Source organism: Schistocerca serialis, chromosome 6, assembly GCF_023864345.2.
Source record: "Schistocerca serialis cubense isolate TAMUIC-IGC-003099 chromosome 6, iqSchSeri2.2, whole genome shotgun sequence".
In the NCBI taxonomy this organism is placed as follows: Eukaryota; Metazoa; Arthropoda; class Insecta; order Orthoptera; family Acrididae; genus Schistocerca; species Schistocerca serialis.
In genome coordinates, this window is record NC_064643.1 from 691,804,348 (window position 1) to 691,819,426 (window position 15,079).

Consider the following 15,079-nt stretch of genomic DNA (forward strand, 5'->3'; position numbering starts at 1 on the left):
CTAACAATTCCCACCACTGATTTCATGCGAATTTTTACTACCACCATTCGCAATGCTCGAAGGTCGCTATCCTTTAGAATACGTGGTTTGTCTCGTCTTGGCTCAGCTGTGGTTTTTCCTTTGCGTTTCCACCACTTCACATTCACATAATTATTAGTCACCTTGAGCCGGTTTACAGGGCTGGAACGTCCCTGACGTACCTGTTACTTCCAGCGCATTCCAACGACTAGTTCAAGTTAGAAATCACGGTACATTCAACTGTTCTTTTGCTACACTGGCAGTACGATGCTCCCGTCCTTTTATGCTGAAGGGTCGGCCTCTGTTGACATGCACTTATCAGTTCGCATTTCATACAGCTGAACGGATACTTTTGATAAGTTGGTATAAGTGCCTAGATTTCCGGTGCCAAAATCACTTAACATATAGAATTTCTGATTGTGGTACTACGTCTCATAGTACGAGCATTGTTCAACAAGTAATTACCATGTTCTTTCTTTTCTTCTCGCAGTCCACATTAGATACTTTTTCTACTTTTAAGATGGATGCAAGAGCAGCAATGAACGATAGAAACTGCGTCTATACGATGCACTCATTGTGAGCAACGTGCTGTAATTCACTTTTGGTAGCGGGAAAAGAAAGTATGCTCAATATCCGAATGTTTGCGCGGTTCATAGGAGTAGTGTTGGACGGTGGGTAAAGCGAGTTGGAGTGTCAGGACGTACAGAACACTCACCTCCATGATTCTCCTCGATCGGGAGATGCAGCACCAACAACACCTCCAACGTGGTGATCCGCACGAATGCTATTATTCTTGCAGACCAGCACATCGCAACTCCACAGTTGGCCCTACCGCTATCGATCAGCATCGGAAAACCGTGTGCTACAACTGACCTTTCGATTTTCGAAGGTATGCAGGGGACGGATTTCACGAAACCTCACAACAGAGGCCAATCGTGAGACTTTTTCATCATGGATAGTTACACGTATTGAAACATGGGTGTGTCACTTTTTGCCGGAACCAGAATGACTGTCGATGGAGCGGCACCGACTGCAATCACAAATAAAGGCAGCTCTCTCTGTTGGAAAACTGATGGCGAAAAATTTTTGGGACAGCGATGGTGTGATTCTTGTGGATGGGTTGCCAAAAGGGTCAGAGCAAACTCAAAAAACATTTCTCGTTGTTCGGTCTGAAAAGGATTGAAAACAAATCTTGCTCCAATATGGCAGTGCACTACCACACACATTTCTCAGGAACGGGAAACATCGCCAAACTGGGTTGGACTCCATTGTCTTATCAACCAAGTGACCGAGACTTGTAGAACTAAGAAACAGCTGCAGGACCAAACAAATCAAAATTGCAAATAATTATCAAACTGGACTGTGCAAAGGAAACAAGATATGTGACTTCAAAGTTAGAAACAAACAAGCAAAATAAGTGAAGAAATATTAGGGATTGTATAAATAGGCGACATTTCTAAGTAGGCAAGCAACATTTTGTGTGCTAAGCGGTAATGTACAAGTGATTGAATCCTAAGTAAAGTTTTGATTGAAATACGTAATTGACGTACAAATAATTGGGAAAAATTATAGCTCTTACTCTAGCTATTTTGTGAATTTTTGTTGGGATCTCATTAGTGCTTATACGATACCCTCCCGCTGACCTGCAGTAACATATCTCTCGCTTCTCTAGTGTTAAATGGATTGTAAGCATATTCTGAGGAACAACTATTCTTGAGGTACGACAAATGCTGTAAGTAACTCTAGCATTAAAATAGATATTCGTAATAATCGCGCCATTAGCAGAACAACTAGCCTCTAGGAAACATTTGCATATGCTGCAGATATGAATATTAGGCTAAACATAATGAGAGGAGTTAAATAGGTACGTAACAACTTTGTTTAGAAAAACAAAATAAAAAAACCGATCAGTAACTGAGTCTTGCTTTCAAGATGTAGTACACAACTATATACTACACTGAAATGCCAAAGAACCTGGTACAGGCATGCGTATTCAAATACAGAGTACTGAGATACATAAACAGGCAGAATACGGCGCTGCTATCGACAAAGCCTGTACAAGACAACAAGGGCGTGGGGCAGTTGTTAGATCCGTTACTGTTACTACAATGGCGGGTTATCAAGATGTAAGTGAGTTTAAAAGTGGTGTTATAGTCGGCGTTAGACCGATGGGACACAGCATCTCCAAGTTAGCGATGAAATGGGGACTTTCCCGAACGACCAGTTCATGAGTGTGCTGCGAATATCAGGAATCCGGTAAAATATCAAATCTCCGACATCGATGCGGCCGGAAAAAGATTCTACAAGAACAGAACCAACGACGACTGAAGAGAATCGTTCAGCGTGACTGAAGTGCAACCCTTCCACAGACTTCTACAGATTTCAATTCTGCGTCATGAACAAGAGTCAGCGTACGAACCATTCAACGAAACATCATCGATATGGACTTTCTGTGCCGAGAGCATACCCGTGTACCCTTTATAACTGCACGACACACAGCTTTACACCTCACCTGGGCCAGTCAACGCCGACACTCGATTGTTCATAACTGGAAACGAGCCTCGTTTCGAATTATATCTAGTGGATGGGTATGGAGATGACCTCATGAATCCATGGACACAGCATCTCAGCAGGGGACTGCTCAATTTGGTGGTCTCTGTACTGGTATGAGGCGTGTGCAGTTCGAGTGATATGGGACTCCTGATACGTCCAGATACGACTCTGACAGGTGACACTTGCGTAAGCATCCTGTCTGATTACCTGCATCCATTCATGTCCATTGTGCATTCCGCCAGACTAGGCCAGTTCCAGCAGGACAATGCGACCCCCCACACGTCCATAATTGCTACAAAGTAGCTCCATGAACACTCTTTTGAGTTTAAACGCTTCCACTGGCCGCCGAACATGAACATTATTGAGCGTATCTGGAACGCCTTGCAACGTGCAGTTCATGAGAGAGGTCCATCTCCTCGTTTCCTTACTGATTTATGGACAGCCCCGCAGGATTTATGGTGTCAGTTTTTTCCAGCACTACATCAGACATTAGTCGACTCCATGCCACGCCGTGTTGTGGCACTTGTGGGTGTGCGCAGGGGCCCTACACAATATTAGGCAGATGTATGAGTTTCTTTCGCTCTTCAGTGTATACAGCCTATAGAGTCAGACAGAAAATTCATTGAGTTCACAGTTATTTACAACCGTAAGTCACAACTGAATGAAAGAAAATTTTCTTGCCATACGCGTTTTGCCTTTATTATTTGCAAAGAACCTTCAGTGGCCTGTAATATACACATATTTATGTCTGAACTATTTTTCTTTACCTTTTGGGCACTTTATATGGTGGTCAGAAGCAGTATAGAAAGCCTGTAAGGGTACTGCAGGGACAACTGTGTTGAGAAACGATTGCCGGCCATTGTGGCCGTGCGGTTCTAGGCGCTTCAGTCTGGAACCGCGTGACCACTACGGTCGCAGGTTCGAATCTTGCCTCGGGCATGTATGTGTGTGATGTCCTTAGGTTGGTTAGGTTTAAGAGGTTCTAAGTTTTAGGGGACTGATGACCACAGATGTTAAGTCCCATACTGCTGAGAGCCATTTTTCAGAAACAGTTGTTAAGAAAAAATCCCATACGTGTTATTAAGCATCGACGTCAGCCAACCAGGTTGTCGCCCGCGCAGTTTCACGCACCCTGCCAGAAATAGCGTCGCCATACGTCTTAGTTTGGTTTCCTCAAATTGATAAAAACGTGGTTTCGCTCACTTACCGTCAATACATCACTTCCGAGAAACCCGCATTTTAACTGGTGACGAGCATTCGCACAAATGGTAACTCACGCACTCACAGATGTCTGCATTACCACATTTTAGCTTGTGAAAGTGCTTCATTTGCACACGAATCGTCCTGATTAGGTAACTTCAATGCTATATGACTCGGAAACGACGCAACATGTGAAATCTTTTTTAATCATTGTTTCTCAGCACGTGATGGTGTATTTTGCAGCGCTGTTTTGACTCTTGATTGTTCAAAAAATGGCTCTGAGCACTATGGGACTCAACATCTGAGGTCATCAGTCCCCTAGAACTTAGAACTACTTAAACATGACTAACGTAAGGACATCACACACTTCCAGGCCAGAGGCAGGATTCGAACCTGCGACCGTAGCGGTCGCGCGGTTCCAGGCTGAAGTACCTAGAACCGCTCGGTTACAGCGGCCGGACACTTGTGATTGTATCTGATAGATGAAGAAAGATTGATTGTAAAGGACAGCAAGGATGGATAAGTTACATATATTAGAAAGTGAAGAGAATATAAATTTTCAGTAATCTTATTATTTATTCAGGAGGAGAAGTTTGAGGTAAGACTGCAGGATTGCGCAGCTAGTGTGTCGGAATGATTATTGTCAACTAATTATCTTGCTCAGAAATACCACCCCACGTGCCAGAGCCATGCATTAACTATTAACTGATTAAGCTGCTTGATTTTTACAGAAAATCTCTGTAAATGTGGTACCCTCTTTAAATCATAGTATTGTTAAGACCTACATTATGTGTGAAGATCACTCAAAGGTTTACTCTGTCTTTTCGAATAAATACTTCGTTGTAAGATCGTTGGCTTGGAATAACGCCTCATAGGAATAGTTACGGACACCATCCCATTGTTTATCATTACGCATTACCCCATTGTACGATGTGGTATGACACAGTTTTATTATAGTTTGGAAATTTTATCAGGAATAGAAATCTAGCTTAGCCGCTAACTGCTTGCTGTTTTGCTTTCGATAAATCTGCAACAATGTTGCCAAGAAGCGAGGTATGTGGAAATTTTGATTAGGGCCTGGTACCCGTCTTACTTCAGTTGCGCATTAAATATAACGACAAGTTGCATTCAGATCAGTTACAGTTCAGTTCAAATAAGATTCTGTTTAGTAAAAGATTAGCTTACTAGTTGAAGTTGGATAATAGTTCGCGGGTACGTAGTCTCGGTAAATCTAGACATTTATAGAGCGGGAGTTTAAGTTGGGCTAAATTTCAGACAGAAGTAAATATAGTGGGGAAGTTGCACAGTATTTATTATTTTTTCTGGAAAACTTCGCAACTGGCAGCGTTGACTTTTATTTAAAAATGGCGAGGACAGTCACAAACCGTCTCCGACCTCTTAGAACAATCAGAGGACGGACAGGGATTAAAATTTTGCTAGTGGATAAAAATGTCCCGTCGACTGTTCTAGTATTAAAAACAGCTCGAACCGCAGTACGTGCAACTCCCGTGACCGCAGCCGGAGGTAAACAAACAACAGGTGATGAAGAAAGCGAGAGCGCTCCACTCTCGGAGGTTGCCTTCGCGTGTCGGTCTTGAGAAGCTCACGCCGTGAAGCAGAGCAGCGGCCCGGTGCTCACAGTCACGCAACAGACACACTCACGGCCTCTCCCCATGTCCTGGCACAGCTGAACATCGTAACACAACAACTCGCATTTGTAGGGAGCTACTTGTGCTTCTTCCGAACTGTTTCAGAACCTGCAAGTACGACCACAGCGATTTTTTTGAACCAACAAAACACTTCTATTCTTGACGTGTTGAGGCGTCCAGAGCGAGGTTCGTCATAGGCATCCTGTCGGCCATGTTGGAAGAGCTTGTACCACTTGTAAACAATTTTTTTTTTACATAGAGCAGACTCGCCGCATGCCACTGTCAACATTTCAAGTGTTTTAGGGCATTTGATTCCACTTTTCACAGAAAATTTGGTGCAGATTCTTTGCTCCATTTTTTATAATAAACGAAAATAGCCGAGCGCACTAAAACACGCCTAACCTTTCTATCTGTCAAAACCAAACGAAACGTACTGTACACTTGAAACTGTGAACACGTGCTATGGACATGTGGACCAACTGTGTAAGTAGCTTGAATAAAAGGTCGCTATGTATAAGAAGCGTGAAGCGCACTTTGAATGTATCCTGATGGCTGAAAGAGCCACGCGCACTTTGAATAAGAAAATGCTATCTGACATTGAAATCAACGTAAAAGATTGGGTCGCCACCAACTCTAGCCGCACGACAAATACGAGGCTGCACTCAGTCGGAAAATTACATAATTGATTCATAAGAAAAACTCACAAAAAACATTCATTGTAAAGTAACTGATACTGAATGGGATGTAATTATTAATATGATCCATGCATTGTTCACGTGAATCAAATATTGAATAAAGGAAAGCGTGAGTTAACACTGTGCGTAAGTGCAGCAACATTCCTGGAAACAAGATCTATTCCAAAGCATTTGTTTTAAATAAAAAAGGGACACTAATTATTGTACCTGTGCGCATGGAAACACTATGGATGGGTCTAACAAGGAAAACTACAAGGTAAATGGCGTAGGTAACGGAGACGTAACATCGGTACACTGGATAAGATTGGAGGCAAAATTATTTATGTCTTAAAACATTGATGTAATGCAGCTATAGACTGCTGTTGCCTGGTAACTAAGTACGATTTCATGTGAAACGCTATAAGTTTTACAACAGACTCGTGTGGCCTCGTGGTGCGCGGAGACACAACTTCTACTTACCGTGGTCAAATTTTAGTAACATCAAACCACGCAGTCGCGAACTATTAACATTTTACAAAGGACACATTTGAATAGACAAAGGATAATGGCAGAGGGCCAACAAACACTAATATTAAACCATGTGGATGGTTTCCACCGGACATAAAGTGATGAGACAAAGAAAATTCACAAAGAAGTAAAAAATACCAAGATTCGGAAAAGATTAGAATGGATACACACGCAGTTGCAGGCACACAAACATTCACACTGAACCGAGGGCGCTTCAACATATGCAGCACCTTTGTGCTACGTTCTTCTTACGGATCAAAGTCAAGTCTGCATTAGGAATCAAACTGAAAGTTTGCAAAAGCCTTGCATTCCTTGCTGCGACCCAGCGAATCAATCTTTATAAGATGAAACGCGAGACCAAAAGCTAAAAGCTCCCCTCTTGCTATGAAACAACGCCCCATATGGGTAAGGCAACTCACTCTTCTTCGAAGAAACTTCGGCTGGAGACCCTCGGCGAGCTGGAAGCAGACTGACCTCTCACACACTCCAACGTCTCCCATGCGACCCCGTGGCAAGGAAAACCCAGAGATGAGGCTTCCGCCACCAACCTGACACCAGTGCCTTTCACACAAGGGGAGAAAACCTCTTTGCTTACCTAAAAACTACAAGGGTTGACCATTCTGTAGGACTACCTCTGATTCTCTGCAGCAGACTAAACTACTGTATAGCAAAATGAAACACACCCACATTAATTCACTCACGCATGCCAGAGAGTTCTGTATCATGGGAAAGCAAATAAAATGATAATGAAAGGGGACTACAGTACCCTTTCACAACATAACAGAAAGAACACGTACGTCGCCCGCGCAATTTGAAAAGTCACCTTACTTTTTGAACAGCCCTCGGCGGGGAGTATTGTGTTGTCAGCAGAGAAGCAGTAAAAGCAGGGTGAGTGGGTGAGGAGGGCTCACTGGACTAGTCACCGGAAGTCATCTGACTGAGAAATTCTTCTGGGACATTTGAATCCTTCTAAAGCTGCCGTAGTGGACTACTAGGAACGTCATTGTGGGTACTCCGAAGGAGCAATCACAGATAAACCAAGACCAGGTGGACCCCGTGTACTCACGTACAGGGACGGTCGAGCACTGGGCAGTGTAACTTTAAAAATTGGCATGAAAATCAGCGGAAGGAATCAGTCGTGAGTTCCTAAATGCTGCTAGCAGTCCACGAAGCACAATAACTGTGCATAAAAAGATAGCCTATCGAAATTCTTTCGCCAAAGATTACGAAGTAAATTTCCCGATTTCGAATCAATAACAGCTGCCAACATGAGTAACTTAGAGGAAGATATTCTCGGAGTAGTGACGCAACTTACATCACTTAACAAAAGCAAGGCTTCTGGTCCAGAGTGTATACCAGTTAGCTTCCTTTCAGAGTATACTCATGCAATAGCTCCATGCTTAACAATCACATACAACCGCTCGTCGAAAGATCCGTAACCGAAGACTGGAAAGTTGCTCAGGTCGCACCAATATTCAAAAAAAGTAGTAGGAGTAATGCACTAAATTACAGGCCCATATCATTAAAGTCGATATGAAGCTGGATTTTGGAACATGTATTGTATTTCAATATTACGAACTACCGCAAGGAAAATGGACTATTGAAGCACAGTCAACATTTATTTAAAAATATCGTTTCTGTCAAACACAGCTAGCCCTCTACTCACACAAACGGTTCAGTGTTATCGACATGGGGTTTCAAACTGAATCCGTATTTGTAAATTTCCGGAAGGCTTTTGACCTCAGAAGTAGCTTGTAATCAAATGGCGTTCTTACGGAATATGGTCTGAGATATGCGACTGCATTCGTGATTTCCTGTCAGAGAGGTCACAGTTCGTAGTAGCTCATGGAAAATAATCGCGTAAAACAGAAGTGATTTCATCTACGTCACATCTACATCTAAATTTATACTCCGCAAGCCACCCAACGGTGTGTGGCAGAGGGCACTTTACGTGCCACTGTCATTACCTCCCTTTCCTGATCCAGTCGCGTATGGTTCGCGGGAAGAACGACTGCCGGAAAGCCTCCGTGCGCGCTCTAATCTCTCTAATTTTACATTCGTGATCTCCTCGGGAGGTATAAGTAGGGGGAAGCAATATATTCGATACCTTCGATACCTCATCGAGAAACGCACCCTCTCGAAACCTGGCGAGCAAGCTACACCGCGATGCAGAGCGCCTCTCTTGCAGAGTCTGCCACTTGAGTTTATTAAACATCTCCGTAACGCTATCACGGTTACCAAATAACCCTGTGACGAAACGCGCCGCTCTTCTTTGGATCTTCTCTATCTCCTCCGTCAACCCGACATGGTACCGATCCCACACTGATGAGCAATACTCAAGTATAGGTCGAACGAGTGTTTCGTCAGCCACCACCTTTGTTGATGGACTACATTTTCTAAGGACTCTCCCAATGAATCTCAACCTGGTACCCGCCTTACCAACAATTAATTTTATATAATCGTTTCACTTCAAATCGTTCCGCACGCACACTCCCAGATATTTTACAGAAGTAACTGCTACCAGTGTTTGTTCCGCAATCATATAATCATTCTATAAAGGATCCAAGGTAGTGTTATGGGCCCTCTGCTGTTCCCCATCTATATGAACAGTTTAGGAGACAACCTGAGCAGCTGTCTTAGGTTGTTTGCAGATGATGCTGTCGTTATCGTCTAGTAAACTCACCAGAAGATCAAAACAAATTACAGAACGATTTAGAAAACATATCTTAATGGTGCAAAAATTGGCAAGTAACCCTAAATTATGGTAAGTGTGAGGTCATCCACATGAGTGCTAAAAGAAATCTGTTAAACTTCGGTTACACGGTAAATCACCCTAATATGAAGGCCGCAAAGTCAACTAAATACCTAGGAATTACAATTACAAATAAATGGAATTGGAATGAAAACGCAGAAAATGTTGTGGGCACGGCAAACAAAAGAGTGCATTTTGTAGGCAGAACACTTAGAAAATGTAAGAGATTTACTAAAAGGACTGCCTACTCTACGCTTGTCCGTCCACTTTTTGGAGCATTGCTGCGCGGTCTGGGATCCCAAAGAGATAGGATTAACGGAGTACACCGTAAAAGTTTTGTATTATCGCGAAATAGGAGAAAGAGTGTCACGGGCATGAAACAGGATCTAGGATGGACACCATTAAAACAGAAACTTTTCCGTTGTGGAGGAATCTTTTCACGGAATTTCAATCAGCAAATTTCTCTTCCGAATGCAAAAATTCTTGAGGCCGACTTATACAGGGAGAAACGAGCATCATTGTAAAATAAGGTAAATCAGAGGTCGCGCGGAAAGATTTACACTATGTCGTCAAAAGTATACGGACACCCCCAAAAACATACGTTTTTCACATTTGATGCATTCTGCTGCCACCTACTGCCAGGTACTCCTTATCAGCGACCTCATTAGCCCTTAGACATCGTGAGAGAACAGAATGGGGCGCTCCGCGGAACTCACGGACCTCGAACGTGGTCGGGTGATTGGGTGTTACGTGTGTCATACGTCAGTACGCGAGATTTCCACACTCCTAAACATTCCTAGGCCCACTGTTTCCGATGTGATAGTGAAGTGGAAACGTGAAGGGACACGGAAATCACAAAAGCGTACAGGCCGACCTCGTCTGTAGACTGACAGAGACCGCCGACAGTTGAAGGGGTTCGTAATTTGTAAAAGGCAGAGATCTGTCCAGAGCATCACACAGTAATTCCAAACTGCATCAGGATCCACTGCAAGTAGTATGAAAGTTAGGCGGGAGGTGAGAAAACTTGGATTTCATGGTCGAGCGGCTGCTCATAAGCCACAAATCACGCCCGTAAGCGCTAAACGACGCCTCGCTTGGTGTAGTGGTGTAGGGAGCGTAAATATTGGACGATTGAACATTGGGAAAACGTTGCCTGGAGTGATGGCGAATCACGGTACATAATGTAGCGGTCCGATGCCAGGGTGTGGATATGGCGATTGCCCGGTGAACGTCATCTGCCATCTTGTGTAGTGCCAACAGTAAAATTCGGAGGCTGTGGTGTTTTGGTGTGGTCATGTTTCTCATGGAGGGTGCTTGCACCCCTTGTTGTTTTGCGTGGCACTATCACAGCACAGGCCTACATTGAAGTTTTAGACTCCTTCTTGCGTCCCACTGTTGAGGAGCAGTTCGGGGATGGTGATTGCCTCTTTCCACACGATCGAGCACCTGTTCATAATGGACCGCCTTTGGCGGAGTGATTACACGACAATAACATCCCTGTAATGGACTGGCCTGCACAGTTCTGACCTTAATCCCATAGAACACCTTTGGGTTGTTTTGGAACTCCGCCTTCGTGCCAGGCCTGACCGACCGACGTCGATACCTCTCCTCAGTGCAGCAGTCCGTGAAGAATGGGTTGCCATTGCCCAAGAAGCCTTCCAGCACCTGATTGAACGTATGCCTGCGAGAGTGGAAGGTTCCATCAAGGCTAAGGGTGGGCTAACACCATACTGAATTCCAGCATTACCGATGGAGGGCGCCAAAAACTTGGAAGTCATTTTCAGACAGGTTTCGGGATACTTTTGTTCGTTTTTTCCGTGAACTGTTAAAGAGTAGCATAGTTGAGAACAGTATCCACGTACATGTAGATATAGGTGTAGAAAAGGAATTGGCCAGAGCGGTCGAGCAGCCCCAATTACGCCAAACGTCTCTTTAGTCAGCACACTGAGACGCTTGAGGCGGTGTGAAGATGAAGGCTCTGGACCCGCGGACGACTGGAAGCGAATGATTTGAGGTGATGAGTCACGCTAAGTCTTGTGGCGACACAGTTCAGTGGTTTATGTTCGGGGAATCCCTGGAGAACATTCGGAGGCCATTATTTTTAGTATCAGCATGACTGTTCACTCTGCATAAAGCAACATTTGTGAAGCAATACTTTGTGGAAAATAACGTTCCTGAAATTGACCAAGCTGCTCAGGGTCCCGTCTTGTGGGAACGCCTGTATGGTAATGAGAACGTCCAGGAACCCAGCGACCAACATTACAACCTTCTAGGTTTTTGGCTCTCGAGGAAGAATAATCTGCCATGCTACATATTTATTTATTTACACGTCAAGCTCCGTAGGACCACATTGAGGAGCAAATCTCCAAGGTCATGGAACGTGTCAGTACATGAAACTACAGCATAAAAGTAATAACAGATGAAAATAAGATGTTTATAACCCAGAAAACGTCAATCCATAAGTTTAAGTAAACGCAGTCAACAATAGAAGAAGAATCAGCTTAATTTTTCATAGAAATCCTAGACAGAATAGAAGGTATGTCCCACGAGGAATCTCTCCAGTTTCGATTTGAAAGCACGTGGATTGCTGCTAAGATTTTTGACTTCTTATGGTAACTTATTAAAATGGATGAAGCAGTATACCGCACACCTTCTTGCACAAGACTCAAGAAAGTCCGATAGAAATGCAGGCTGGATTTCTGCAGAGTATTAACTGAGGGAAAGCTGCTTATTCTTGGCAATATGCTGATACTGCTAACAAGAAATTAAAGTAAAGAATATATATATTGAGAGGCCCAGACTCGAGAAAAGGGGTCGACAAGAGGTTCGGAAACTTACACCACTTATTGCCCGAAACGCCCGTTTCTGAGCCAAAAATATCTTTCTAAGATGGGAAGAGTTACCCCAAAATATAATACCATACGACATAAGTGAATGAAAATAAGCGTACTAGACTAATTTTCGTGTCGAGCCATCATTTACTTCAGATACCTTTCGAATGTTAAAAATGGCTGCATTAAGTGTTTGTACAAGAGCCTGAACGTGGGATTTCCACGACAGTTTACTATCTATCTAAACACCTTGAAATTTGAACTGTTCAGTTTCAATTATCATACGCCCATTCTGTGAAATTAAGACGTCAGGTTTTGTTGATTCGTATGTTACAAACTGTAAAAATCGATTCTTACTGTGATTTAGTGTTAGTTTATTTTCTAGAAGCCGTGATCTGATATCATGAACTGCACTATCTGAAACCGAGTCAATGTTGCACACTGCATCCTTTACTATCAAGCTAGAGTCTTCAGCGAACAGAAAAATTTTAGATTTTTACCTGTAAAACTAATGGCAAATCATTTATATAAATAAGGACCAGGAGTGGCCCCAACACGGATCCCTGGGGCACCCTCCATTTGACCATACCCTACTCAGACCCCACATCACAGTGATTCTCAGCACTGTGGAAAATGTCCTTTTGCTGTGTGTTGTTAAAGTAAGAGGTGATCCAATTGTAAAATACTCCCTGTAATCCGTAATGGTCCTTCTTCTGGAGCAATATTTTGTGATCAACACAATCAAACGCCTTAGTTATATAAAAAAAATATGCCTAGCGTTTGAAAACTTTTCTTTAACCCATCCAGTACCTCACAGAGAAAAGAGAATATAGCAGTTCCAGTTGATAAGCGACTTCTAAAGCCGAACTGTACATTTGATAGCATATCGTGTGATATAAGATGTCCAATTTTCCTTACATACACATAATTTTAATAACCATAGCGAACACTGATAGCATAGAAATAGGTCTAGAAATGTCTACATTATGGATTTCTCCTTTTTTATAAAGCGGCTTTACTACTGAGTACTTCAATCTTTCAGGAAACTGACCATTCCGAAAGGAAATATTACAAAGCTGGCTAAGTACAGGGCTAACATGTGCAGCATATACTTTAATATTGTGCTAGGCACTCCAACATATCCATTGCACATACGTTCAGACACTTCACTGCAAGCGTCCCCAGGAGAGTTCAAGGCATCATAAATGCGGATGGCAGAGAGACCCCATATTAATGACCACGAATATGTGTCCCAGTACATTTGATCAGATAGTGTATATAAGGAACTACATCCCCTGGCTTCCCCTGTTTCTCGTACCTGGATTACCGCACTTGACGTTTGGACAGGTGTGGCGGCAGCGTGGTTACATATATGAAAGAGAACACCGATCCTGCCCTAATTCCTGGAACAAAATTTGGCGCTTCCTCTGTGAAAACCATCAGATTTCGTCTCGATCTCGAGAGAATGAAATCGTCTACAATTTGAATGCATGTTTTTATTGTTCTTACTACGTTACGCCATCTTCCTCATCTTGGGTGTAAGGAATTAGAAATTTTAGATAACTAACTTATGATATCAATTGGAAGTTACCTTTACTATTAGAGGTGGCCCATTTTGTCATTGACTGTATACAATAACGTTCTTTGGTACATTAACTTTTGATAAATATTTTTGATTACATGGAATTGATTGTCTATTGGAATGCAAATGTCTGGAATACGAATAATTCGAAATCAAATATTTAATTTTACATTAACAAATGGATATAAAAGGAAAAAGGAAAAGGAAACTGCGAAACAGAAATTATTAGTCTCTCTCTCCATGGGAAAAAACAGTGTGTGATATATCTTGACAATCTAGAATAATAAGTGGTGCGTTACAAACTTTAAATAGTATTTACATTACAAATTAAAAGATGTTTACTCAGTACTGTCCAGCAGCACCAGCTCAGCTACAGTTATTTAAAAATGAAAATAAATAGTAACAATCGCAAGAAAGTTTTTTTGTGAGGTTACCGGTTTCGGTCTGTTGTAGACCATTTTCAGATCCCACATCATGATGGTAGGTGGCAGCCGTTGACGGAGTAGGCACAACGACTCCACGAATCTGACTGCTCAGCAGCAGTTAGTGTTCGTGGAGTCGTAGGGACCGCTCCTTTAACGGCCACCATCTACCATCATGATGTGAGGTCTGAAGATGGTCTACAACAGGCCGAAACCGCCAACCTCACAAAACAAAACATTTTCTTGCTGTCACGACTATTTATTTTCAAATTTTTTAAGTAATAATGAAACCGCTGTGCTCCAAGAGGTATGTTCTCAAAAATTAGTTTCATGAAAATTGATCACGAATGAAGGTTTATTTCGATGGACAACTCGACGGCTGCATGTATTACACGCCGGCCAGTACCCTTCACGTAGCAGCAGCAGGCTGAGGACACTGGAAACAGACGGCATCAGATTGAGGCCGTCTCTGGCGACACCGTTATTAGTCTGTCCAGGTGACCGGGTCCGCGGCCGTCACACAGTTGTCCACTCACCGAGGGCTCTGCAAGAAAAGGGCCGCTTCAGGGATCGCGCACGCGGCCCCGTGGCCCAGTTGCCTCTGGTTGCAAACTTGCGGCGACTTTTCGCGGCGTCCACGGCTGCGCAACCCGCCTGCAGGTGGCACCATTGCGCAACCGGGGACAGCAGCCCACCGACCCGTCCTGCTTGCGCCTGCCTCCCTGTGTTTACCTACAGTGTCTACGCGAGACGCTTTCTCTGCTTACCTGCAGGCGGCCGTGGGGTCCCTTGCGGAAGAGGCAGCTCACCATGCACTGCAACAAAAGAAAGACATGAGTTTCAGAAACGTACATCATCTCCACAACAGAC

The 15,079-nt window shown here is 43.3% G+C and overlaps 1 protein-coding gene across 1 annotated transcript in view; it reads right to left on the minus strand.

Annotated features, from left to right (window-relative positions):
- The window catches only part of LOC126484312 (general odorant-binding protein 70), a 162,129-nt gene that overhangs the window by 36,216 nt on the left and 110,834 nt on the right, over nucleotides 1-15,079 (minus strand). The window contains exon 4 of the mRNA XM_050107749.1: nucleotides 14,977-15,024. Coding sequence (XP_049963706.1) covers nucleotides 14,977-15,024 — 48 coding nt within the window. The remainder of the gene's footprint in view (nucleotides 1-14,976; nucleotides 15,025-15,079) is intronic.